The 27,730-nt window shown below is 35.9% G+C and overlaps 5 protein-coding genes and 1 long non-coding RNA gene across 7 annotated transcripts; 2 read left to right on the forward strand and 4 right to left on the reverse strand.

The window, feature by feature from the left end:
- On the forward strand, positions 1–7,612 carry LOC141657350 (ubiquitin carboxyl-terminal hydrolase 2-like). Of its 2 annotated transcripts, XM_074464547.1 has the most exons (4): positions 1–225; positions 646–3,353; positions 6,630–6,880; positions 7,069–7,612. In XM_074464547.1, exons 2-4 carry the CDS (start codon positions 652–654, stop codon positions 7,071–7,073), a joined length of 2,958 nt encoding a protein of 985 aa, XP_074320648.1. In that variant the 5' UTR covers positions 1–225; positions 646–651; the 3' UTR covers positions 7,074–7,612. The 2 variants fall into 2 exon arrangements, with proteins under 2 accessions (XP_074320648.1, XP_074320647.1); XM_074464546.1 differs by having other exon boundaries at positions 1–3,353.
- Positions 7,613–8,401: 789 nt separating this feature from the next.
- LOC141657352 (uncharacterized) lies at positions 8,402–9,795 on the reverse strand. Its single transcript, XM_074464549.1, has 3 exons — positions 9,096–9,795; positions 8,826–8,972; positions 8,402–8,614 (listed from the first exon to the last, which is right to left on the reverse strand). Exons 1-3 carry the CDS (start codon positions 9,216–9,218, stop codon positions 8,558–8,560), a joined length of 327 nt encoding a protein of 108 aa, XP_074320650.1. The 5' UTR covers positions 9,219–9,795; the 3' UTR covers positions 8,402–8,557.
- Positions 9,796–12,494: 2,699 nt separating this feature from the next.
- LOC141657351 (uncharacterized) lies at positions 12,495–13,461 on the reverse strand. The gene is made up of 3 exons (XM_074464548.1): positions 13,161–13,461; positions 12,892–13,038; positions 12,495–12,692 (listed from the first exon to the last, which is right to left on the reverse strand). Exons 1-3 carry the CDS (start codon positions 13,281–13,283, stop codon positions 12,636–12,638), a joined length of 327 nt encoding a protein of 108 aa, XP_074320649.1. The 5' UTR covers positions 13,284–13,461; the 3' UTR covers positions 12,495–12,635.
- A 3,923-nt stretch (positions 13,462–17,384) lies between these two features.
- On the forward strand, positions 17,385–19,426 carry LOC141655297 (uncharacterized). Its single transcript, XM_074462383.1, has 2 exons — positions 17,385–18,270; positions 18,465–19,426. The coding sequence occupies exons 1-2, from the start codon at positions 17,385–17,387 to the stop codon at positions 19,424–19,426; spliced, it is 1,848 nt and encodes a 615-aa protein (XP_074318484.1).
- A 1,967-nt stretch (positions 19,427–21,393) lies between these two features.
- LOC141657354 (uncharacterized) lies at positions 21,394–23,936 on the reverse strand. Its single transcript, XR_012548732.1, has 4 exons — positions 23,594–23,936; positions 22,844–22,962; positions 22,438–22,495; positions 21,394–21,654 (listed from the first exon to the last, which is right to left on the reverse strand). It is a non-coding gene; the product is annotated as an uncharacterized LOC141657354 (long non-coding RNA).
- A 290-nt stretch (positions 23,937–24,226) lies between these two features.
- LOC141657353 (uncharacterized) lies at positions 24,227–26,580 on the reverse strand. The gene is made up of 6 exons (XM_074464550.1): positions 26,384–26,580; positions 26,068–26,106; positions 25,207–25,315; positions 24,952–25,052; positions 24,622–24,768; positions 24,227–24,491 (listed from the first exon to the last, which is right to left on the reverse strand). The coding sequence occupies exons 1-6, from the start codon at positions 26,516–26,518 to the stop codon at positions 24,336–24,338; spliced, it is 687 nt and encodes a 228-aa protein (XP_074320651.1). The 5' UTR covers positions 26,519–26,580; the 3' UTR covers positions 24,227–24,335.
- Positions 26,581–27,730: the final 1,150 nt, after the last annotated feature.

The raw sequence follows: 27,730 nt of genomic DNA on the forward strand, positions 1-27,730 counted from the left end.
AAGATCCCTAATTTTACCAAATTTACCAAGGCATTCAAATTTAATCACTACCCATTCATTTATATAGTGATTTAATATAAGATCTTTAAATTCTTCATATATTTAATTTCTAATTGTTCCTACAATCAATGAATCAATCAATTTATGTTGTATTGTGGGTTTGATAATAATTTTCTGTCAACTGGGTTTGTTTTTTTTACCTTTTGTTCTTGAGTTCATTCTCAGGTCAGTTGATCTTCTCATACAACTATTATTATTACTGCCCATGTGTGATTTCATTATCTTAGTTTGTTTAATCATCTTTAGAAGCGCAGTTCAGTTTAATGGAGAAAGTTCCAATTTTTTTGATGGGCATAGATTAATTTGAGTTATTAGTTACCTTATAATATAGATCAGTTGGTATCAGATACAAATAGTCGGTTTCGGTTTCCGGATATCGCCATTATTTGATTTTTCAGGTGATTTAGGTTGTGCCCTCCAATTTATATGTGGTTTTCGTAACCGGGTTTGTCCGATTTCTGCTCTGTATAACAATTTATTGATGTTTTTCTATGTGTGTACACTTGGGTGATATATATTGATGTTTATATTTGGGTGAACGGCCATGATTCTTACTTTTGTTTTGCTATGGGACATGGATTGAAGGAAATAATGGGGAAGAGGGTTAGGAAGAAGGCTCAAGGTGGACTTAAGGAGAAGCGGGTTTCTACCTCTTCCCCGAAGGTTGTTCTGAAGGAGATTAATCAGACCTCCAAGATTTTTAATGAGGGAGTTATGGTGGTGAAGAAGAGAAAAGTCTGTCCCCATTTTGATAAGGCTGTTGATGTGGCAAAAGTTTGTTCAAAACTCGAGTCAGCAGAGTCTACTAGCTGTGAGGATTGTCAGGAAGGTATAATTGATCGCAAGGGTGGCAGAGGAAAGGGAAAACACGGTAAAAAGAAATGTGAATCTAGAGCCACTTGGATTTGTTTACAGTGTGGCCGTTTTTCTTGTGGAGGTGTTGATTTGCCTAACACTGAGCAAACTCATGCTCTTCGGCATTCTTGTCAAAGTCGGCACCCTTTGGTAATCCAGATGGAGAACAATAATCTAAGGTGGTGCTTTTCTTGTAGGACTCTTATTCCAGTTGAAACGTTGGACGATAATGGTGTGCAGATAGATGCTTTGTCGGATATTGTTAAGATTTTGAAAAACCAGTCTTCCAAGACAACTTCGGTAGATATGGAAGATAAATGGTTGGGAAGTGGGAGCGTTATTAGTGATGTAAAATCGGAAAACAAATTAGTCAGTTTTCCAAATGGTAAGGATCTTTTTGTAATCAGAGGATTGGTCAATCTTGGTAATACATGCTTCTTCAATTCTGTCATGCAGAATTTACTGGCAATAGATATTTTGCGGGAGTATTTACTGTCATTTGATGGGTCAATGGGACCAATGACTAGTGCCTTGAAGGAGATTTATATTGAAACAAGCCTTGAATCAGGTCTGAGAAATGTGATTAATCCGGAACCACTATTTGGATGTATTTGTGCCAACGCTTCTCAATTTAAGGGGTACCAACAACAAGACAGTCATGAATTTCTTCGCTGTTTGCTTGATGGTTTGTCAGCCGAAGATTTGTGTGCAAAGAAGTCTGATATATGCTCTAGAGAAAATGGGCCATCTTTACCAGCAAGCCCTACATTTATTGATGACATATTTGGGGGCCAGATTTCAAGCACTGTTTGTTGTGTTGAATGTGGGCACTCTTTGGTCATTCATGAGCCTTTTCTAGATCTCTCGCTTCCTTTACCCACAAAGAAACCACATGCTAAGAAGGTTCCACCAGCTTCTAGAAAAAGAAAAGCCAAACAACCTCCTAAAACAGTTGGCAGGCCTCGTCCTAAACTTAAAAAAGATGGAAATTTACGTTCTACTGTTATTGGCTGTGATCATTCGAGCAGCAGCCAGTCATCTTCAGCTGATCTTGTTGAACCTGGACTTGTGGTTGACAACAAGGCTTTGGGGTCTCAGGAACATAACTCTACGCAGCCAGATGATGCCAGCACACAAGTGCCTGAAAGTGGTGGCCAGGAAGTTGATGTGCTTCAACTGGATTATCCTGAACCTGTTACCCAAAGTGATGCTCAAGAAGCCGGATCATGTTTGGATGACCTTGAACCGGCTACCCAAAGTTATGCCCAGGAACCTGACTCATGGCTGAATTATCCTGAACCAGTTTCTTTGTCTGACGACCAGAATTTAACTGTCGAGAGCAATGATGTTTTGGATAGCGTAGAATCTGGAAGCAAAGATGGGAATCACACTATACACTCATTTCAGAAGACAATGAATTCAAGTGAGCAGATAGGTGTAGATACTGGTGAGAAGAATGTGAAGCCTCAGTCTGTGGTAGATGGTTGGGAAGATGACTGTCTGATGCAGGTCAAGGACAATGAAGTGTTGTTACTGCCCTACAAAAAAGATTGTCCCTCTACTGAAATTCCTTCATTAGCTGTGGGTGATGAAGAACATACTTCGGATTTTGTTGGCTTTGGTGACATGTTTGATGAGGCTGAGGCAGTTGCAACACCTTCAGAAGTTTCAAATAATATGGAAGGGAGTTCGCATCTTGGAAATGGTTTCCTAGCTGGAAACAGCACCGAGTCTGATCCTGATGAAGTTGATAACACAGATTCATTGGTGTCTGTCAAGAGTTGTTTGGCTCATTTTGTTAAGCCTGAGCTACTGTCTGGCGAGCATGCTTGGCATTGTGAGAACTGTTCAAAACTACAACTCAAGGAAAGACAGAAACTTAAGAAGAACCGTCGAAGATCGTCACTACTGCTCCAGAAAAACATGGCTAAAAATGAATATTCAGGTTCTAACTCAGTATTAGTTGCTGATAGTAACGAAAGCAGTGGGCCTCATGAGAATTTGAAAATTCGTGTTCCACTGCAAGCCAATGGATCGACTCCAGCATTGTCAAAAGAACTAGGAGAAAGATATGAACCAGTAAGTGCATGCTCTGATGCCACTAATGTCTCTATTTGTCCCCAACTTCCTGATGAAGCTAGTCCGGGTAGTAAATCAATCAATTGTTGCATTGCATATGCTGACCACGTTCCTGTTGAGAGACTATCCGGTTCTGAGAAACATGATTCAGAGGAAGATGAAGAAGATGATGACATTGATTCCAAAAGTGTAAAGGTGATGAGAAGTGCAATTAAAAGGATATTGATCAGCAAAAGCCCTCCTATTTTGACCATTCACCTGAAAAGATTTGAGCAAGATGCACGTGGTCGCCTAAGTAAACTAAGTGGCCATGTTGTTTTCAAGGAATTTATTGATCTTCGACCTTATTTGGATAACAGGTGCCAGCCTTTCTCTATCCTTTCAAGTGTTGTTTGCATGGTTGATTTGTAAGCTTGCTCCATCTATGTTACTTCGACACTTTGCATTGGATGTGTTTTGCATGTCCTGACTCTCTGAGCTTCTGATATGGCACGGCAATATGACACTTCATTTTAGTTCAAAACTTGATTTTCACAAAATAACTCTGTCCGACACCCAACATTATGCCTTGCCCAACCCTTGCAGCTGAGTCAGAGTAACATAAGCTCTAGACTCAAGCAAGTGTGCATGCATTATGAAGCAAACTTCTGTTGCATAGTTGTTCGTCTTATTTATACCTTACTTGAAACTTGTCTATCCAAAGAGCTATAATCTAAATAGAGTTGTCCTCATGAATAGATGTGAGTAGGCTTACTCTAGATTTTTCGCCCCGCCGGATCCATCGAAGGTGTACTTTCTCTACTCACATGATTCCTTCATATGGTTGATGGCAAAGCTTAGTTGGTGTGACCTATTGTAAGTTGTGATGCACACATTACTCTGACTGCTTGCCTTGTTCTTTTAGGCTAGAGGGAGTGATTGTGTTTGTCTGAAGTGACTCTTTGGCTTAGTTGAAAGGAGATTGGACAGTTAACAAGATAGAACTAGGTAAAAGACATTATATACTTTATGAGTAATATGAAATAGGAGAGTTAGTTAATGCTTTTTAGTTTTTACTGGTATGAGGAAGTGAGAAACTGATAATTGAATTTTTAGAGATTGTGAGACCACTTCATCCTTCGACTTATATATCAATTACCTATATAAAAGCTGAAATACAGTCATCTCCGAATGGAAATAGCAAATTGGAAGAGACATTTATGTATGCTTGATAGCGTGTATATGTTCAGTAGGCATAAAGTGTATGGTCATACATATTATGTCTGTGAGGGAGTTAACCATACTATAAGATACTGAACTTTTAACATAATTTTGCGATAAGGACTTGAACTTTGTTTTAGACAGGTTAAGGACCTCAATTTGTTTATTTGACTAAAATACCCTTGCATGTCAATATTTTGTTTTATTTATGTGACAAAAAAAAACACATTAATAGTTTGTATTTTTCTTTGTTTCCTCTTTTCAGTATAAAATGCTTTCTTTTATTGGCAGCTGTAAAGAAAGGTATAAAATGCTTACTTTACGGCTGCCCCAAAAAAAAAGTATAAAATGCTTTCACACCTCTTAGTTGTTACTTGTTAATACAACTGAAATTATTTTTGTATAAACTTTGCATAAAAATGAGGTTAAGATAGCAAGTACGACTATAAGTAGACCTGTTAAAATTTAACCCGACCCAATTTTTCCACGGTCTAGACCCAAAAATCTCAACCCACGACCCGTTCATGCCCAAAATGACTCGTTAATTTAAACGAAACCCGACACGAACGGGTCCACCCGTTAAGATGAAGAAAATTCAAGAATTTTATTAAAATATTAATATTACACAATATATTTGAAATATTACTTAAATTTTTTTATTATTTCTAGTATTTTAAATTAAAACACTATTAAAAAATCATTTTTATATAAATTATGTAACCTTTAATTATAAAATAATTATTAAGATAAATTTAGAAACTATCTTTTGACATGTATTTTGCCCCGACCCGTTTGACAAGTAATTTTACGCATGTTCAAAGTAATTGAAACACGAAAGTATTTGATAAGAATAAAATTGCTCTTTTCGCACGTTCAAAGTAATTTTCAAGAAAAAGAAAAGTAATTGGACTCATTTTATTTTATATTTTTCTTCATTGTTTATAGAAATAATATCCAACAAACATATTAGAAGGGTAGATTTGTCCAATAATCAAAATGAGGTCCTTGAAGTCTCTAAAAGAAAGTTGGTCCTTATCGCAAAATTTTGTCAAAGTTCGGGTCCTTGTTGTAGGGTTAACTCGTCTGTGAGGACTAGTAGATTTTTGTACCTTAGTGTCAAGCTGGATACCATTTTATTGCATGTAGCCACATACAAATCATGAATTAGTATAAAGTTGATGTCATACCTTTTATACATGTGATGTTCTATGAATTTATGTTCCTTTTTCTGGTATGGTAATTATACCTTCAAGAAGCAAAACGAACATTGACTGATATCGAGTAGCAATACCAATGTCGACTATATGGGTATTGCTAGATTGTTTTGTTGAAATTTCACAACCTTGAGAGCAATATCCCGAAAAAGAAGAAAATTTTGAGAAAGCTACCGTAAGAAGACAAATCGTCCAATGCACACCAAATGTCACTAAGAAAATGCTGTTGCAGGATAAAAGAATATATGGATCTCTATCATTAGGCTTTTAACTCCTTTAGATACAGAGTTGGAGGTATGGGTAACGTAGAAATAGTCTCTTACGCACTTTGAGCGGCGGCCTCTTTGTAGGCACGGTAATGACAACGGTGAGGGGAGAAAAGACGGGAAGGGTTTAATGCATCAATTTTTTCCCAATTCATTTCATGAATATTAAATTGTATAGTTACCATACATCTGGCAGGGGTGTTCGAACACTGGGTTGATATTTTGCTGTCGTCGTTGCTGCTGTATGTACATGTGCTTCAGTGGGCAAAGCTGCTGTTGTGTTGTTTTATATTGCTTTTGTTGGTCATTGTGGATACTTGATTCCATATGATATGCCCAGGGAATGTTGTGGGGGCATGGGGTACTGACTGGTAATCATTTTACACTACTAGTTCATTCTTTTGTGCATTGATAGGACTATCAATGATATAGTCTAATGGCCCTTCAATCAGCGGGTTGCTTTTAAGATCAACTGATGTTCCGTTTCAAACAATAGAAGGAAGCGTTTCTTGGGGATGCATCTGATGTATTGTATTGGATGGCTCTTGGTCCATGCTAGATTGTTAGGTTATGCATTTGTGGCATAAAGAACTTAATAAGCAGATTTTCATCTGTATATCACTATATCGGGAGCTTACTTCGATCTAGATGGGCTAGTTTGTTGGGAGACTCCTAGCATAGTGGATATTTGTGTTTCTTCATTTGGTATGGGAAAAAATATACATGATGGTCGTGGCCTTATGGGTCATACGAAAATAGTATTTTTGTGTTTTTAAAGTCGATCGGATGAATATACATTTAACCTTCGTATATCAGCGTTGGGTTCTATTTTAGTCAAACTCTCGAATGTTATCGTACCCCTTCTTTCAGGATTACTTACATGTTTTTCATATTCTACTCATTGATAGTGTATATGTTCTACTTATCTCATCTTGTTCTACATAATGATGTGCAGGTCAGTGAGAGACAAATGCATTTACCGTCTAATTGGGGTGGTCGAGCATTCGGGGTCAATGAGAAGTGGTCATTATGTTGCATATGTGAGAGGTACCGACACAGGCCAAGGAAGCTTAGAAGAAAAAAACGATACAAAGAGGCATAATGTGTGGTATCATGCAAGCGACTCTTATGTTCGTGAAACAACCTTGAACGAAGTCCTTCACTCCGAGGCTTACATTCTTTTCTATGAGAAAGTTCATCTTGAAGGTATCTTGGCTTCTCGATTTAATATTACTGCTGAGCAGTTCTTTCAACCCCATCAAAGGCTCAAAGCTCCTCCAAAATATCCAAAAATATTCGTTTTTAGTTTGTCGCATTATTTTCATATTATTTTACACTCATATATACTATATTTGTGCCGGTCATCTCATCTTGATCTACATAATGATGTGCAGGTTAGTGGGAGACAATTGCATTTACCGCCTTATCGGGGTGGTTGAGCATTCGGGGTCGATGAGAGGCGGCCATTATGTTGGCATATGTGAGAGGTATCGACACGCGCCAAGGAAGATCAGAACAAGAAAATCATTCAAAGAGACATAATGTGTGGTATCATCATGCAAGTGATGCGTATGTTCGTGAAACAACCTTGAACAAAGTCCTTCACTCCGAGGCTTACATTCTTTTTTATGAGAAAGTTCATCTTTTAAGGTATCTTGGCTTTTGAATTTAATTTTACTGCTGAGCAGTTCTTTCGATTCCGTCAAAGCCGCTCCAAAATATCCAAAAGTTGTTTTTTTCTTTGTCGCGATATTTTTGTACGGTTTTCTAGAAAATGATCAGTAATGATATGTATTTTGCGGAACGGAGGTTATGGGTTTTTCACACCCACATCTGTTTGGGTATGATGGGTGAAAAGGAGAGCCACTATTTTTCATGTCACAAGATTGGATATTTTGGATTTAAATGATATAACAAGCAGTTGGTTTTTGGTTACCATATCGTAATTCCTGAGCTAAATTACGAGAATAGTGCCATGAGATTCAGTAATTTGTGTGTTTATGTTGGATCATATTTTGTCCCAATTTTGCCACAGGAGTTCGGTAATGGCTTAGCAAATGCGCATAATACTCCGTATCAGTTTATGTTCACATTTTTGTATTGGTATTAATACTCTTACTTAAGTTTGTGCATTTACAAGCTAATTATACAAGTTTATCGTTTTGCACTAAATCGATGTTCTTGCTGATGGGAAACTATTTTGAGATTGGCATCCGCATGGCATAGGAGATCATGGAATAAAATGCAGGCTGTGGCTACGTTGTTTCTTGTTATGTAAAACACTTTTTTTTTATTTACTGGTTTGTTTGGATACAATTAAGAGGACGGAAAGGCAGGAGGAGTAGAACAATGTCGTCACTCTCCTGAGAGTCCCGATGAAAATAGGCACTAGGCCGTGAACCTTAATACGCTTACAGGTGGAGACAGGCGCGGATTCTATGGAAATTGGTTACAATGCCCTCTTAAAATTTGTCTGTAATTAAGCAAATAAAAAAATACACACAAAAAAAGTGTTCCCTGGAACGCGTATTCTAACCCTTGAATCTGCCATCAAGCAGGGAGATAGAAAATCAAGTTTTTGAAAAACCCATTGCTAATTAATTTTCCAGGCTGCACTCAAGCAACAGAGTTTTTCCCCTATTTTATGCAGTTCCGAGGAAAAAGCGATCCAAAATTAAACGAATAGATGATTGAAACAAATTTTAGATGCAATGCAAAGACCATGTAAAGTAGCCAGTAGGTGATTGTTGAAATCATAGAGTTGATAATTAGGTTAAAGTTTTACACCATTCAAAGTTGATCTAGATTACACAACAGTTAAAAACTAATTAATTAAACCGAGTAGTAAGTAGTCTTGAGTTTTGAAGGACTTTGACAGCACCCTTAGCCTCCATACGACATGTTGAAAACGTCGATTTGCTCTCTACCTTTAAAATTCAGCTGCATTTCAATAACCAACAAATTAAGTCGTAACGTACAATATGGGTGTCTGAATAGATGTGTAAAATGTGAGTCGGGCCAATATGATTTCCGTATGGATCTAGCTAGTATGAGACGACTATGAATGACACGGGATCCAGTGTAGATCCTATCTACGCTCAGTGCGATTATGTAAAATGAAGAAACAGAGGAAGAAGAAAGTGAAATCAACCTCAGCGGGGGTGACGCTAGGAGAAATGCGATTCCCATTGTAGAGGAAGTTTGGCATAACACTCAAGTTGCTACTCTTACGGTACATTTCAAATGCCGCTCCAAATGTTGAGTTCCTCCTCACTCTTAGATGCAACACTTTGTCTTCCTACATTTTTACATTAATAATATCATTAAACCGTTGAATTTTACCGTCTCATACAAAATTCAAGTAATTAATTATGATAATACGGTATAAAACTAGTAGAAGAAAAGTTTAAAAAAAAAAAACCTGATTAACAAACTTGATGATAAGATATCTGGATTCATCTTGAGAGGTGGTGTTGGTATGAATGGTATTTCCTTCACTATTTCCACTGCTACTAATATTCTCTACTGTTCCTGTTGCTGCCATTTTTTTTACTCTCCAAGATTAATTATTTTTACTCTCAAAGATAAACTTTAACTTGCTCTTGCTTCACTCACTCACTCTCTACTCTCTCTATATATAGCCCCTAAATAGTAAATACTTTCTCTTCAACAATAAATGTTACGGAGGGACTACTATTACTTTACTAGTGCTTTTATTTTTACTTTCTTTTCTAGATTTTCTGTGTGTTATGCAATAAAAATATATAAGGATTTTCTGAAATAATAAACAAATGCAAATGTCTTAGTGTTACATCATCCTCTGTAATTATTTATAGGTTTTTATCTATTTATGGTCAAATAATTAAAGTTTAAACCTTGAAGAGTAATGTGTAAGATCTTTAAGAAGGGGACTATGTATGTTTTATCTCGAAATTAAAAACATATGTCAAATTGGTGTCCACGTATGATTTGAAAATTTCAAACCTAAAACCCTTAATTGCCAACATATTGTCGAATTTAATCTACTAAGAAAACAATCCATCTACCCTAAGGGAAATGACACTTTTTTTTTCTTTTTTTTTTTTTATCATTTTTTCTAAAAAAAAGAAGATTTGTAAGTTAAATAAGAAAGATATGTAGCAAGTGGGAAGCAATGTGCAAAAGTAGGTGATAAGGAATAGTGAAGTACTCTGAAACATAGAGAATGGAGAATAATACTAAGTAGAGTAATTAAGGCATATTATGGAAATAGTGGTAACGTGGTCTCGTGAACAATATGAAATCCATATATGCGAAAAGATGATGCATGCTTTGTAAAATCACAAACTTAACTATTGTATAATTGTTTAGTATGTATGGAATCTTGTTTACGTTTTACCCTACTTACTCTATCTGATGCCCTGCGCTCATGCTTTCCTTGCTTTTGTCTTCTTACCCAAATTCTTACTACATGATTTTGTTATGATTCTTTGTCACCGCCATTTTTTCATTGTTTATTTTTTTTGACAACATCGAACCGATTTATTAAAAGAAAGGCAACGGATCGAACGAGTACATACAAGAAACAGAAAGATACACAAAATTTGCGGATTTCTCGCAACGAGTTCCGCAATGATACTGGTACTGGCATAGTCGAGGCCAGAAGTGAGGATAGTTTTGGCCTGGAAGTAGACAGGAACAATAGTACGTGATTGTTCAATTCATGGGCATGAGAATTAGGTTGACCAAGTTTTAATTAACATCATTCAATTCAAAGATAATCTAAATTACATAGTGGAGTAAAACTCTTAGGACTCGATTTTTGGATAAATAAGACTCGAAAACAGAATTTGAATTGGTTGGAATTAGACTCAACAAATGGACTGATTTGGACTCAAACAAAGACTAACTAAATGGTTTAAGGATTAAGAAGATAAAAGACTCAAGTGTGCACGATTTAAGACTCAACTAATCTGATTTGGGACATGACAAACAACACAATTGAAACGATTAGCTTGAATGACAACAATGGAAAATAAGTTTGTAACTTAAATGCTTATGAAGTAAACATTCAAATAACAATCTCCTCAAGGACTCAAAGCAAAGAAAACAGAATGTTTGGGACTGTTTTGACACGAAAACAAGAACAAGTAACCGGGATATGACTTAAACTAGATCACGAAGCAGGTTTAAGCCTTGAAATTAAGCTCAAGATCACGAAGCAAGAGTTAATTCCACCTCAAACACTAAGTAATGAGGGGTTTTCTGCACTAAGCAAGAAGAAAATTGATTGAAAATTTCAGTTTCAAACTCATATTTTAATTCACTACTCAAATCTGAAGTTCTCATGTGCCTAGCTTGGTTTATATAGACCAAGGCTTACAATCTTGACCCTTGATTATAAGTTACATCTAAGGGCTACAAAATGAGCAGCTAAAGGACATAAAAAACGGCAGCCAAGGTACTTACACAATGCTGAAACAGAAAATGACATAAAGCAAAGAAAAGCTAAAGTAAACTAATAGTCCAATCTTCCTTGTTTGTTAGCTCAACTTCTTATTTGTGATTATATGGACTGATTGGAGGCCTTGGATAACCGTGTAAGGCTCTTTTGCAGCTCTAAAAAGTCTCTTGAGCTTTGTTGGATCAAAAGAGGAAAGATTGATAGCGACATTTTGCTCATTGTTCAAAACCGGGTCCCCTTGTACCTTTGCTTTAGTTCTTCAAATAATTTCTGAATGGTAACCCTTGGAGTTAAAAGATCCTACACAAAAACATCTTAAACTCACCAAATATGTGAAATAGGGCGGTTGGAGGCATGACTTCTTAGACGGAATTGAAGTTGGACCTCGATTGTTGGTGACGGTTCAAAACCGGGTTTGGAGAGCATCTTAGAAAATCAGACGCATTTTGGAAGAGGCATATCTCTTAGCTCAGAACGAATATCAGGGCCCATGATAACTCATTTGAAAGCTAAGGGAGCTAACTTTCACCTCCAAAAGAATCAACCTTAGACGTTGAGTAAATCTCGAGTTATTGAACTTTTAGTGCACGTAGGTCATGGGCTGTCCAGAAATGCGCAGTCTGTTTGCATCAGCCATATCTCAAGCTATAGACCTGATATGGACGTGATTCAAAATCCATGGTTTGCCTAAGATCCCAAGCTTTCCAATGACATAAGAATCATCATATTTGCATGAGTAAAACTTGAGATATAGATATAGAGCTTGGAAGTTAGGCTTGATGTAACGACACTTCAAAAAGCGATGAAATGTATTCAATTGTGAACCGTTCCTTGGACTGTTTCTTTTGGCTTAAAAATGAATCACAATGCAACAAATTTTGTTGCACATAGTCCAACAGACTTGACAACACTTAAAACTGATTAATTAAAACTAAGTACTACTCTTGAATGATGAATGAGTTGACATCGTCCCTCTCCTGAGAGTCCTGATGAAAATAGGCACTAGGCCGTGAACCTTAATACGCTTACAGGTGGAGACGGACGCGGATTCTATTGGTTACAATGCCCTCTTAAAATTTGTCTGTAATTAAGCAAATAAAAAAATACACACAAAAAAAGTGTTCCCTGGAACGCGTATTCTAACCCTTGAATCTGCCATCAAGCAGGGAGATAGAAAATCAAGTTTTTGAAAAACCCATTGCTAATTAATTTTCCAGGCTGCACTCAAGCAACAGAGTGTACCAAGTCACTGATATAAATTAAATGTTTTCCCCTATTTTATGCAGTTCCGGGGAAAAAGCGATCCAAAATTAAACGAATAGATGATTGAAACAAATTTTAGATGCAATGCAAAGACCATGTAAAGTAGCCAGTAGGTGATTGTTGAAATCATAGAGTTGATAATTAGGTTAAAGTTTTACACCATTCAAAGTTGATCTAGATTACACAACAGTTAAAAACTAATTAATTAAACCGAGTAGTAAGTAGTCTTGAGTTTTGAAGGAGTTGACAGCACCCTTAGCCTCCATACGACATGTTGAAAACGTCGATTTGCTCTCTACCTTTAAAATTCAGCTGCATTTCAATAACCAACAAATTACAATATGGGGGTCTGAATAGATGTGTAAAATGTGAGTCGGGCCAATATGATTTCCGTATGGATGTAGCTAGTATGAGACGACTATGAATGACACGGGATCCAGTGTAGATCCTATCTACGCTCAGTGCGATTATGTAAAATGAAGAAACAGAGGAAGAAGAAAGTGAAATCAACCTCAGCGGGGGTGACGCTAGGAGAAATGCGATTCCCATTGTAGAGGAAGTTTGGCATAACACTCAAGTTGCTACTCTTACGGTACATTTCAAATGCCGCTCCAAATGTTGAGTTCCTCCTCACTCTTAGATGCAACACTTTGTCTTCCTACATTTTTACATTAATAATATCATTAAACCGTTGAATTTTACCGTCTCATACAAAATTCAAGTAATTAATTATGATAATACGGTATAAAACTAGTAGAAGAAAAGTTTAAAAAAAAAAACCTGATTAACAAACTTGATGATAAGATATCTGGATTCATCTTGAGAGGTGGTGTTGGTATGAATGGTATTTCCTTCACTATTTCCACTGCTACTAATATTCTCTACTGTTCCTGTTGCTGCCATTTTTTTTACTCTCCAAGATTAATTATTTTTACTCTCAAAGATAAACTTTAACTTGCTCTTGCTTCACTCACTCACTCTCTACTCTCTCTATATATAGCCCCTAAATAGTAAATACTCTCTCTTCAACAATAAATGTTACGGAGGGACTTACTATTACTTTACTAGTGCTTTTATTTTTACTTTCTTTTCTAGATTTTTTGTGTGTTATGCAATAAAAATATATAAGGATTTTCTGAAATAATAAACAAATGCAAATATCTTAGTGTTACATCATCCTCTGTAATTATTTATAGGTTTTTATCTATTTATGGTCAAATAATTAAAGTTTAAACCCTGAAAAGTAATGTGTAAGATCTTTAAGAAGGGGACTATGTATGTTTTATCTCGAAATTAAAAACATATGTCAAATTGGTGTCCACGTATGATTTGAAAATTTCAAACCCTAAAAAACCCTTCATTGCCAGCATATTGTCGAATTTAATCTACTAAGAAAACAATCCATCTACCCTAAGGAAAATGACACTTTTTTTTTTTTTTTATCATTTTTTCTAAAAAAAAAAGAAGATTTGTAAGTTAAATAAGAAAGGTACTCCCTCCCATCCATCCTTTTTTTCCCATTTGAAGTGGGCACGGAGATTAAGGGTGGGAGTATAATATTGATAAATATATGAGTGGGGCTTGGTAATTGGAGAGAGGTATGATTAAATATTAATAAAGGAGATGGGTGGGGTTTGGTTATTGGAGAGAGGTAGGAATAATTAGAATTAAATATTAATAAAGTATATAGTGGGGTTTGATGAGTGGAAAGAGGTAAGAGTATAATATTAATAAAAACTTTCTCAAAAAGGAAAGGGGAAGAAAACCTGAATAATCCGTGTTTTAGGAAATAGGGAAGAAAAGAGTGGATAGGAGGGAGTATGTAGCAAGTGGGAAGCAATGTGTAAAAGTAGGTGATAAGGAATAGTGAAGTACTCTGAAACATAGAGAATGGAGAATAATACTAAGTAGAGTAAGGGTTTTTGGTGAGGGAGTACCTAATATTTACCCTCATTGACACCAAGGTACCTAACTTTTTACTTTTTGCCCAAAGGTACCAAAAATTTTATGTTGACTTGTCGAGAGGTACCAAATGCTAATTCTTAGTTAAAAAAAGTCGATTTCGTCAAAACTAACGGAAAACGTAATGAAGACCTTACCTTTTCTCTTTAATCCTTTACCTAAAAATAATTTTTCATTAAATTAACCCCTTCTTCATTTCCTCCAACCAATCCTAATTAACCACCCTCTTCATTTCCCCATCTAATTTAATTTTCCTCCACCATAGACTAATTCAACAAGAAAAAAAATACTTTGTAATTAACAAGTACAATACCCATAATATCTAGAGGTTTAAGAAGAGAGAAGTAATGGCGTTTCAAAAGGATGCAAGATAAAGATAAATGATATGGAGAAGATGATTAGAGTTGAAAGTAAGAAGCTGAAGATGAGTAACAAAGAAGATGAGGAAGAACAATAATGGAGATTGATAATAATTATATGTATGAGTTGCAAATCGTGCTATAGTTCTTGAAGAGGAAGAAGTAGACTAGGATTACAAGTTTTGTGGTGGTAATTGAGAGATAAATGGTGGGGAAAAATAGGTGAGTAAGGAGGGTGGTTATGGGGTTGGGTAATGGGAGGGAGATTTAGAAGAGGAAGAAAGGTTGAGGAGTGAGTTAGTGAATTAACAATGGTATTATAAGATCTTAATTATAATTATAAGTTTTAAAACAATTTTTATTTATGTTTTTCTGTTAATTTTAGCGGAATCTTGACTATTTTTAACGGAATTCGTCAATTGGTATTTGTTAACAAACAAAATATGAATTTTAGGTACCATTTGGCAAAAAATAAAAAGTTAGATGACTTGCCAATGAAATTTAAATATTGGTGACTTCTGACAAAAACCCGTAGAGTAATTAAGGCATATTTTGGAAATAGTGGTAACGTGGTCTCGTGAACAATATGAAATCCATATATGCGTAAAGATGATGCATGCTTTGTAAAATCACAAACTTAACTATTGTATAATTGTTGGTAGTATGTATGGAATCTTGTTTACGTTTTATTCTACTTACTCTATCTGATGCCCTGCGCTCATGCTTTCCTTGTTTTTGTCTTCTTTACCCAAATTCTTACTACATGATTTTGTTATGATTCTTTGTCACCGCCATTTTTTCATTGTTTATTTTTTTGACAACATCGAACCGATTTATTAAAAGAAAGGCAACGGATCGAACGAGTACATACAAGAAACAGAAAGATACACAAAATTTGCGGATTTCTCGCAACGAGTTCCGCGATGATACTGGTACTGGCATAGTCGAGGCCAGAAGCGAGGATAGTTTTGGCCTGGAAGAAGACAGGAACAATAGTACGTGATTGTTGAATTCATGGGCATGAGAATTAGGTTGACCAAGTTTTAATTAACATCATTCAATTCAAAGATAATCTAAATTACATAGTCCAACAGACTTGATAACACTTAAAACTGATTAATTAATTAAAACTAAGTACTACTCTTGAATGTTGAATGAGTTGACATCAGCACTCGATCTTAACCTCCATACGACATGTTGTAGACATCGATTTGCTCTCCACCTTTAAAATGCAACTGCATTTCCATCAATAACCAAATAATTAATTTCATATGGTCATATACAACTAGTACAAGTAACCGTAAGTAATGAAGTACTCCGTATAAGAAGAAAGGAAAACCAACATCGGCAGGGGTGATGCTAGTAGAGATGCGATTGCCATTGTAAAGGAAGTTGGGCATAACATTGAGGTTGTAGTTCTTACGGTACGCTTCAAATGCTGCACCAAATGTTGAGTTCCTCTTCACTCTTAGATGCAGCACTCTATCTTCCTACATACATTTCAAACAATTATTTTCAAACCAACTCGATCTACGCATGCATATATCATGAAACCGTCTCATACAAAAATTCTAGTAAAAAACAAACCTGATTAACAAACTTGATCATAAGATGTCTGTGTTCATTCCTGAGGATTTTTGTTGTTATGAATCGTAGCTCCCTCACTATTTCCACTACTACTAATATTTGTAATATTATTCTCTGTTGTTCCTCCCATTCTTTTCTTATTTTAACTCTCTTAACAACAAATTCATCAAGACATCAACTCACTCTCTATATATACACACAATTGACACAAACCCTAAATGTTACCCACAACTATTCCCTTTCTCCCACCGAATAATTTACATTTGTTTTAGTGAGACCAAGGGCCTATTATTTCAATACTGCTTTTATTCTTTTTTTAGTATATATTTTCTTTATGTTATGCCATAAAATATCGTAATAATCATGAGTTTATATTTTAATTTCTTTGGATCAATGTTGTAAATCATTCCTTAATTGTGCCTTAAGATGTGTCCAATGGCCTGGGCACATGTTAGAAAAACCATTTATTTATTTATTGGCAAAATTTAACCCCCCCGGAAGAGTAATGTGTTCGATCTTTATTAAAAAGGGGACTTGGATTATGTATGTTTTATCTCGGAATTGAAAACATTTGTCAAATTGGTATTCACATATAATTTGGAATTTTCAAACTCAAGACAAACATTTGTAATTGGTATCCCAAGTTCGGGTTGAGTTATTCGGATCGGGTTAATTTTGCTAGGTGGTCCCAGGTCTATACCTAGCTGGCGATCAGTGTTTAGTCACTCAGTCAAGGAAAGGTAAAAATAGAGAAGGAATATATACAGGAACAGAGAGGAGAATAATACTTAGAAGGGTAAAAGGTATACTTGTATATTGGAATTTGGAAATAGTGGTAACATCTTGCATCAGTTGCATGTGAAAATATATGATGCTTTGTACAATTGTTGGTAGTATGGACTATGGAGTCTTGTTTACGTCTTACCCTACTTACTCCATCTACCCTACGCTCATGCTTTCCTTACTTGTTTTTTCTTCTTACATGATTTTGTTATGTTTCTTTGAAACTGCCATGTTTTCATTATGATAGAGAGCCTATTGATATCCCTACCTTTGTCAAGGGGATCCTTTGTCTCCCTACCTTTTTATTATGTGTATGGAAATTCTGTCGCGACAACTGATCAGAGCTGAAAAAGTTGGCTCCTTGACCGGCATCAAGATTTCAAGATATGCACCAACGCTGTCACACTTATTCTATGCGGATGATGCTTTTCTATGCTGCAAGGCAACACCTTTGTCCTTTGAGACTTTACGGGATATTTTCAAGGACTTCGAAGCGTTTTCGGGGCAGATGATTAATTTTAGTAAGTCCTATATTAAGTTTAGTCCGAATACACCTGCGGACTTCCGAGAGCATCTGACTTCGATTTTGAAGATGGCTCAACTTCCCACTTTTGGTACCTACTTGGGAGTTCCTATTGATATCCCTCGCAAGAGGTCTGCGGTTTTTCTTCCTTTTGTTGATACTCTCACTACTCGCATTTCATCCTGGTCTGCTCTCCATCTCAGCCAACCAAGTAAATTGATAGTTATTTCGGCAATCTTGCTTGCTTCTTTGAATCACGTCTTCTCTGCGGTACCTATTCCTATAGGTGTGTGTCGCAAAATAGATGCCTTGTTGACGGCTTTCTGGTGGCGAAATGACTGGAATAGGCACTCTATTCACTCGACTTCCAAAAGTATACTGCAAGCGCCAAAGGAATATGGTGGTCTGGGTTTCAAAAACACCCATCTGCTAAGCCAGGCTTTGCTTCTTAAGAATTTTTGGCGTATTCATACACAGCCGACTGCGTTTTTGGCAAGATATATGGCCCCGAAGTATGCCCGTGATTTGCCTGTTCCTCTAGCAACCTCTCGAGTATCTCAACCATCTTTTATCTGGTCCGGCATTTGCAAGGCTGTTTCTGCGGCTAATAATGGTATTTGCTGGAAGCTTGGTAATGGACGTTTAATTGACCTTTGGTCAAGTCGTTGGATTAATGGTAAGCGACCATTTGGCACCGCTCGATTCAGTTCAGCCTTCACCATCTCTCTCTCGATTTCTTCTTTGGAATCCAGGTGGATCGGAATCCGTCTATGGTTTTCCGTTACTTTTCCTCTATTTGTGCAAAGGAAATTATTGCTTTGGAACCACCGGCTCAGAATTTTGATGACTTTCTCTACTGGAAATATACAGAGGATGGCTCTTATTCGGTAAAATCAGGTTATTCGCTCCTATGGTCTGAATCTTCAGCTGCCCGGTGCATCCGATCTTTTGTCCATACCTTTCCTTGGAAACAAGTGTGGCGAAAAGAAATTCCACCAAAGATCTCAATTATGTTATGGCGTCTGGCTCATAATATTATGCCAACAAATGATAATTTAATATCCAAGTATGTGCCGGTTGACTCAATGTGTACTCTCTGTCATTCATCCCCTGAAACTGAAGAGCATTTATTTCGTTCATGTGAAGCGGCCCAACATGTCTGGAACGCATCCGCCCTTGGGATTAACGCGATAGCTAACCCATCTATTTCCTTTATATCTTGGGTTGGAGACTTCTTGTCTTATCTTCACAGACAATCTTTGGTGCCTAATCAAAGGTGGATCCTGCTTCACTTTTGCTGTGTTCTCCAGGCCATTTGGTCTACTCGTAATGCCGTGATTTTTCGAAATCACAACGGTGACCCTGCAGTTACCTGTCGACTCATTGAGAATCTACTGCACTCACATGTGCAATTTTCCAAGGTACGTCCTACACAGTTGCACCCCTCTAATGACTTTGTTGCACCATGTGTTGTCACATCTGCATCTTTACCTCAACGGAGTGCGGTTTCTTTTTCTGTTTCCACACGCCACGTCCCACGAACAAACTGTTTCAGTTACTGCATCATCAGTACCGAGTTGGACTATTCAAAGTCAAGTGTTGTTCGCGCAAGTTCGTCTTTCGACGCTTCCACCAGGGCCCTTCTAGGTGCTATGCGTTATGCCCATTCTCTGGGCCTGAGTTCTGTTTGTTTCTTCGTATCTTGTTGTAAACTATCTGCAGTTCTGGCAACCTCTTTGCCAGTCCCAATTAGTGTGCGGCATTCCTTTCGGGAAATCCGTGCTTTGTTTGTAATTTATCCTTACTGGTCTGTACGTCTGGCCACAGGCTAACTCTGTATCCTACCTGTGCTTCTTTAATATATTTCAGTTTATTATTGTCAAAAAAAAAAAAAAAAAAAAAAAAAAAAGAGAGCCTATTCTAACGTAGAGGTAGATATGACAAAAAAAATGATGTGTCAAGTTTGTATCGCTTTTAAACGTACCATTTGTAAACTGGTCATCGACCCGACCCTATTAACCATAATTTCATAAACATGCCCACAATAATATGTACAAGTCATTTGTATCGACCCTAAGCAAACTTTTTCCTTTTAAGCAAATCGAGATATCTCTTAACCTATTTATTTGAAACCATATTAATTTTTACCTATTCTGTTCAAATAGTCATATGTATCACATTATCCTCATTGATCGATCATCGCACAAAAACATTGATTGAATGAAAAAGTTTACGGAGTACTATAAATCAATAAGTGATCATGATTCAAATAAAAAACCTTATGATTGATTGGTGTGAATTGAGAAGTCATCCTGGGCTACGTTAGTTGGTTCCTCCATTTCACCAAAGTAACCGCGTTTGTTAATCCTGGGGCTCGAATGCTAAAGAGATCATGTATAGTAGACGGGGCATACTTACTTTAGGACAGTGGCCTCACGTCACGTCACAACCTTTGATAATATAAGCTCGTTCCTCTACTTTATCTATACTACGTACTTGCACAACAGTCCCCGAAACAACCCGTATTCTAACCCTTGAATTCGCCCTCAAGCGGAGAGGTAGAAATACATTCATGTTCAATTGTCGATAGTACGAGTAACCTTGCCACATTTTTCGATACGATCCCTAGAAATCAAAACATGATGAGGTTACATCAAAATTATTTGTTAGGGGCGCCACAAGTAACCTGTCAAAGTTGACCAGATCCAATAAGGCTGGTCCGAGACCCGAAATGCTTGACTTTATTAAGACCCGAAACCCTGAAGTTTGATTGAGCCAATGTTGACCCGATTCAAAACCACCTGACCGATAATTTACCCGATCTGATATAAGTTGTGTAATCCCCTAAATTTGGTGATTGCATTCCTTTGCAGATATATGTACTTCGTACAAGATAATATTAGTTACAATGTACATAATTGTTACCTAATTACAAGGTTAAATATATGGCGAAATTTTTACATATTTACACTAACAAAAATGATTAGAAGTGACCCAAAATGACACAACATATTCACACTAGTTTTGTAAGACACTCTTATTTAGTCATACTATTAATAATTAAAGTGCTTTAACCATGAACTCGAGTACTCGACCTAAAATGGCTCATACCCGAAATGACCTGGCCTCAAGTGACTTGAAATCCGAAATGACCCAAAAACTTGACATCCGAAACTGACCCGGATTTCGAATGACTCAACCCAACCCGTCCTGAAACAAAACGTGTGATAAACCCGAAATAACCCGATCCAAACTGGCCTCACTACTAGAAAAATAGCCAAAGAGACCATTGGAAATTGGCCTAAGAAACCAACATAGAGATGGTCTCCCACTTGTCATTAAGTAATTGGCCCTTCCTTTTTCCTTGGTCTTTGTGTCAAAACCAAAGAATAACAATTGACCGGACGGGGGGAGTATATTATAGAGTTTAACAACTCGTTTAATTGATATTTTCTAATATATTTATATATTGCTACTTGTATGAGATTATAGGTCTCTTAGGGTAAGAGACCATGCAAAAAAAAAATGGTTTCTTTGAATAAAAGTTAGAAATCATTCATCCTAGATAAATGGTTTCTTTGCTTACTTGAAAAGAGACCATTAAAGTAAGAAAAATAATTTCTTATCTTATAATTAAAAACCAAGCAACAAAGATAGATGGTTTCTTTGCTGAAACCAAGGATAAGAGAAGTATGGTCTCTTTAATATTTTTTTTTATTTTTTTTTCCGCTTGACCTGCTGCATAGTCATTATTATTTAAAGGCCATAATGAGTTGATTGTTTCACGCAACAGAGCACATATGCCAAAGTAACAAACCTAATTTATAAAAATTTACTATATATATATAACAATAAAAGTGAATTCTTCTTATAATCACTCAAGGCAAGCAATATTTTGTGCCATTAATACAAAAAGAAATAACTATATTTTTGAAAAAAAAAATACAATAATAAAAAAAATCTCTCTCATGGATCAACTTTGGTACCATCTTCCTTAACCTTGTACACTCAAGCATTTGTGCTGTTGGGAGTAAGCCTCAGGACATCTTTAAATTAAATACTACAAAACAAAAATAAGCATATTAACCAAAACACAATACTAATATTTGCGAAATAAGAGAAAAAACAATTATGTTCTTTCCGCAACATCAAACACTTTCTCGTAAAAGCAACACAAGTTAAGAATGATGGCAAAAAGAGAAAGTATAACTACAATACGAGCACCTCCTCTATACAACAACAACCAACACATTATCCGCACAACAACAATCTCCACCTCACCTGCACTCCCACAGAACAAAAATCTGAGCACCTCATCCGTACAACATCAACCAACACGTTTTCCGCACAACGATATCTGAGCACCTCACCCCGCACAACAGCAATATGAGCACCTCATCCGCATAATAACAATCATAGTATAACTACAACACCACGTTACCACAAGCACAACTACAACAACCCATTACTACAAATTTATCTTGGACAAATAACGTAGCTAAAGCGAAGATGCAAGTTAGAAGTAGTACCTTATCCAGAATTGTTTGCAATTGTTTCAAGCATATAACAACAAACATAAAATCCACAACGTAATGAGTCAAGTGATTGTCGAGGACATTGTTACAAAAACATATCATTATAAAAAATGCAATATATTTAGCATAAAAATATCAAGTACTCATAGTTATATTGAACTACCTATGAACAAGCTTTGAAACGAAATTTTCAATATCAGAATATATATGAAGTGCTTCAAAGTAAATGCCATTTGTTAGTAATCACGAGAAGATAGATATACTCATATACATAGGCGAGGATGGAGAGCAAAAGAGTAGGGGCTTACCAAATGTCACGACACAATATGGAGAAGATGAACCTCAAGTCTCTCTTAGCTTGCTGAACTGTTTAAAAGTACAACAACAAAATGATCTTAGTAATAGATATAATGTAACTATGTCACATGAGAATTTATATAAGCACATGATCAGGTGCTTATGTAATTTGCTTAGATAATTTGAGAAGCTACATACGAGCAACAACTCTGAACTTTGGAAAGTATACAGAGAACATAATCAAAGGGTGAGAGCCCAAACATAGCATATTGGCATGAACTAGGAGACTTTTCCCCTCCTCCACATTAAAGTACATAAATAAATTTAGGAAGTTAAACCATAGAACTCACAGTTTACAATTCATTATTCACCCTTTTGCATAAAAAAGATCAGCTAGACATAGCAAAATGGCCTTACCTGAGTCAGTACATGCTAGCTGGTTGAGAAACAACATTGGCCTCGCTCAGAATAACCCAAATCTTAAAATGACATGAACTTGGTAAATCCTTTAATGACCTGGTCTAAAACACCCCAACCTGAAATAATAAACTTTAGTTTTCAACCGCAATGAACAAAATAACTCAAAAGAATTATGCCTTGTTATAATGGTCATGAAACAAGCGAAAGAGCGAAATAGTAATGGTTATGACAAAATATATTGATGCGAAAAGGCCTAAGCACCTAATAACTGGAGTATTCATTATCGAGAATGTGACCAATTGAATCAAATAGCAAATTTTACCACAAGAAGTCTTGGATTAAACTCTAATGCATCAATTATTTGCACAGAAGTAAAATTCACTCATGTAGATTGAATCTAGTTGATCATTTGCTCAAGCCTCTTAAAATCACGCTCAACTACATCTCTTCAATATTTTTTTTACAAGGCTTGATCTTTTTTTATTTGTAGTAATTGATCTCAATTAACAAGAATTTTTGACACAAATAATCGCAACTGTAGAACAAATTTATACCTAATTTCGAATTTCAATTAAAATCGCAATTTGGTATATAAACCCTAAATAAAAATTCATCAATCTACTCTAAACATAAACATGAACTCAGAAATTATCCCAACAAACACGAACTGAATAATAACCCGCAAACACGAACTGAATAATAACCACATTCTCAGATAAAATTTCTACATAGAAAAGAAAGAATTACTTTGTAACTCTATTGCCTCCTGCTCTAAGAAGGCGGCGGACTAGTAATGGTTGAACGACTTTAGAAGTTTGGTGATGCGGCTCCGATGAGTGGTGTTGCTCCGATGGGTGGAGGCGAGCGCTAGAAATGCCGCCGTATGGTGGTGATGGGAAATTGATGACCTAAGAGAATTGAGTGGTGGGGGTTAATTGTCGAAATAAATAAACTGAGAAAAGGGGGATTGTTTATTAGATTTTTCTTTATTAAATATTGTAATTTATTTTAAGAAATCATTTTTTAGTCAAATGGTCTCTTTGCAAATTTATAAGAGACCATTTATTTGTGCCTAAAGGTTTCTTTCACATAAGAAACCACTTGTATACTTACTTGGTTATTTATCAATGGTTTCTTTTCCACATATTCTAGTAGTGCCTAACCGAAACCGCCAAACCCAAGCCAATTGAGGCATTCAGATCACCACCTCCGAGTCTCTGACCATATATATAATAAAGTGTTTTAACCCTTGCTAGTTTTTCATGCTGCGCTTCAGCCTTCATGTATGTAACACATTGTACCAAATCATTGATACTCCGTATAAGTGTATAACTTAGCTTAACCAAGTTGGTAAAAATGTTTTACCCTATTTTAATGCGATTCGAGGAAAAACCGATCCAAAATCAAATGCGACCTGATTGAAACAAATTTTAGATGCGCGGAGCATACAAAGTAGGTGATTGTGCGATTCATCCACATAACAATTAGGTTAAATAAATAGTACAATGAATTGATAATGATTTAACTTAATAGTCTCCTTAAACCTAAGTAGCCCTCTCGAGTGTTGATATCTTTGTTGAATGACTTGACGGAATGGCGGTGTAGATATGAAGACGTCAATTTGCTCTCTACCTTTAAAATTAAACTGCATTTCAATAACCAAATAATTAATCTCAACATGTTAAGTGAATCAGGGTCCCAGCCAATCTCTGGTTATTCATTCCGATTATGTAAAAGGGAAAAGAGAGGAGGAAGAAGAAAGGTTGGTTGTTGACCTGAGCAGGGGTAGATGTAGGAGAGAGGCGTCTGACATTGTAGAGGAAGTTAGGCATAACACTCAACTTGTAATTCTTACGGTATATTTCAAATGCCGCTCCAAATCTTGATGTCTTCTTCACTCGGAGATGTAACACTCTGTCGCCCTATATTTTTCATTATTATGAAACCGTCTCATCATACAAAAATTCACCCTTAATTAAACAAAGGTAGATCGACTTGGAATTGCAACAACCAAGCTAAGTGATCCAAAAGTCCCCAAGTTTTTTTTAACAAAAATGTGATTCAATAAAATAAAATAATAAAACTAATACAAAAGGAAGAAAAACCTGATTAACAAACTTGATGATAACATATCTGGAATCATCATCGATTATGATACCCGTACCGGTGTAGACATCCATTTGTTCTTTACCTTTAAAATTCAACTGCATTTCAACAATCCACAAATTAATTAATTTCATATATATGGTGATAATACAAGTAACGATAACTATAACAAAACTAATTAATTAATGGGCGGGCCGTTGATAAGAAATGGAGGAAAATTAAAGAGAGGAATAAGAAAGGTTCACCTCAGCAGCCAGCAGGGGTAGCGCTAGGATAGATGCGAGTGCCTTTGTAGAAGAAGTTAGGCGTAACACTCAAGTTGTAGTTCTTACGGTACATTTCAAATGCTGCACCAAATAATGTTGAGTTTCTCCAGGGCCGGCTAAGAGGGTGTTCAACCCGTTCAACCGAACAGGGCCCCCGATTTTTGGGGGCCCAATATTCTGAAAATCCATGTAGTTCACAGCAATTATTTTGATCACTAAGAGCACTTGAGCGGGTTGGTAAGAGTGTTTTATTCTAGTCAAGTGGTTTTGTGTTCGATTCACAGTACTAACTTTATCTTTTTTATATATTATTTCATCTAAAATGAAAACCAGTTAATGTGTAAAACAGTAGTCGAACCCCCAATCTCAAGACACTAGACAGGGTGATGAACCATCTCAGCCACGGTATTCTTGGTTAATTAAACAAACTAGATAATAATATATAGCTATAGTGTCTGTTAAGTTTTTTTTTTTTTGGTGAATGCGAAAAGCCAATGAAGTAAATTTAATAGTAGTGTATCATTAGATAAACGATTTTTACAAAATTTTGGGGCTTTTATTAAGATTTTTTTTATGTATATAATTTAATATTATAAGGGCTTCTTTGTTAAATATTGAATAGCGCCCCAAAAATATCAAAGACGGCCCTAATCCCATCACTAATTGGTTAGTTTCATTTATCAATTACAATGAGACTTAAAACTTTATAAATTTTGTTGTTCTAGTCAATATAATGTATGGAAGATGAAGTTTGTAGCGATTATGTTATGTGTTTATTTCGTATATTGTAGCATACGGGGGCCTATTTTAAAGTTTCGCACAGGGCCACCCGAACTTCCCAGACGGCCCTGAGTTTCTCCTCATTCTTAGATGCAAAACTTTGTCTTCCTACATTTTACATAAAATTATAAAAATGGTCATTATCTAATTTCATCTCATTGACGACTAATTGCCTACACATGCATATATCATGAAACCGTCGTCTCATATAAAATTTCACCAAGATCTAAAACAATTTAGATGCTGCAATTTTGTTATCACTCTTAATTAAAGAAAGCTAGAAGATCAACCAAAGTCATTATTATCTTTCCATTTTAACAAAAATGTAAAATACGGTATAAGTGTATAACAGTAATAGAAGAAAAGTAAAAAAAAGAAAATAAACCTTATTAACAAACTTGATGATAATATATCTGGAATCAAGCTGAGGAGTTTTGTTGTTATGATTATGATTTTTATGAATGGAAGTTACTTCACCATTTTTACTACTACTACTAATATTTTCTACTCTTCCTGCCATTATTTCAACTCTTGTAATAATCTTTAACTTGCTCCATCAACTCACTCTCTAATCTTTATATATATACCCCTATTTACTTCCTCGATAACAAAAAAAATTTACTACGGAATATTACTTTTTATTTTTTTCATGAATACAGTACCCGCTTGTTGGATATGGACTTCCATTAGTCGGTTTTCTTATTTATGAAAACGGGTTGAATGTGACCGGTAAAGCCCACTACAATTATATGATCCATTGGGCTTAGGTCTGTCTCAGTCAATACGGTTAAGTACATAGTGTGATGGTACTGATAAGTGTATGGCCTGCAGCCTGATGGGGCCCAAATACAGTTCTAGTATGGCTAGATCTCCCTTCCTGTCTAGAATACCTCTAACCTATATAAATAGGTTATTGGGTTAACATGCTTCATTGATTGTCATCATAAGGAAACCTAGAAGAGAGAGGAGAAGATCCTAGTATACTAATCATCTTATTACTTATTATTATTATTATATGCCAGACGATCTGACTGTTGCTTCCGCTAAAGGTATGTACCCTATACAATGATCCTTATAATTTATCTTACATGTGGTATCAGAGCAGGATTGTATTAGGGTTTATAGTTAATATTTTATTGTTGGATCACCGATAATAATAGTACCATTATGCTCTAATATTACACCTTTGTATAATTTGACGGCAATTTGTGTTCGTTCTAGCTATCATGCTTTATTGTTTCACGCTTAATTTTTTCACGACAATAATAGTACGTACCATCATGCTTTATTGTTTCACGCAATTTGACGAAACATATGTTTGGACATTGCTATCAATTGTTGGAAAATTGGTCACGTGCTTAGAAAATGTATAGTTCTTGTGTTCGTTCTATTATTAGGGAATTGTTTGCTATTCATAGGTCATTAGACATCATGGACTATTGATCATGCAAATTTAATCATGTTTTGATCTTTAGATCTGATATAATACAGTAGTCACTAATGAATGCTTATTGGTATGTTCCACCATTAACTTTGATTCTTTAAATACAATGACTTATACGGTAATATAAATCACGGGGAAATAAATAAATAAGAAACTTCGATGGTCTATGTTCTATAGTCGTGTATATATTTCGTATACCTATGAGTGATTGTATCAGTATCCTTTGTTTGCATATTTAAATTATATGTTATATATTAACGACAATATATATACAAGAATCATAAATAG

The sequence above is a fragment of the Silene latifolia genome, chromosome 5, assembly GCF_048544455.1.
Source record: "Silene latifolia isolate original U9 population chromosome 5, ASM4854445v1, whole genome shotgun sequence".
Taxonomy (NCBI): Eukaryota; Viridiplantae; Streptophyta; class Magnoliopsida; order Caryophyllales; family Caryophyllaceae; genus Silene; species Silene latifolia.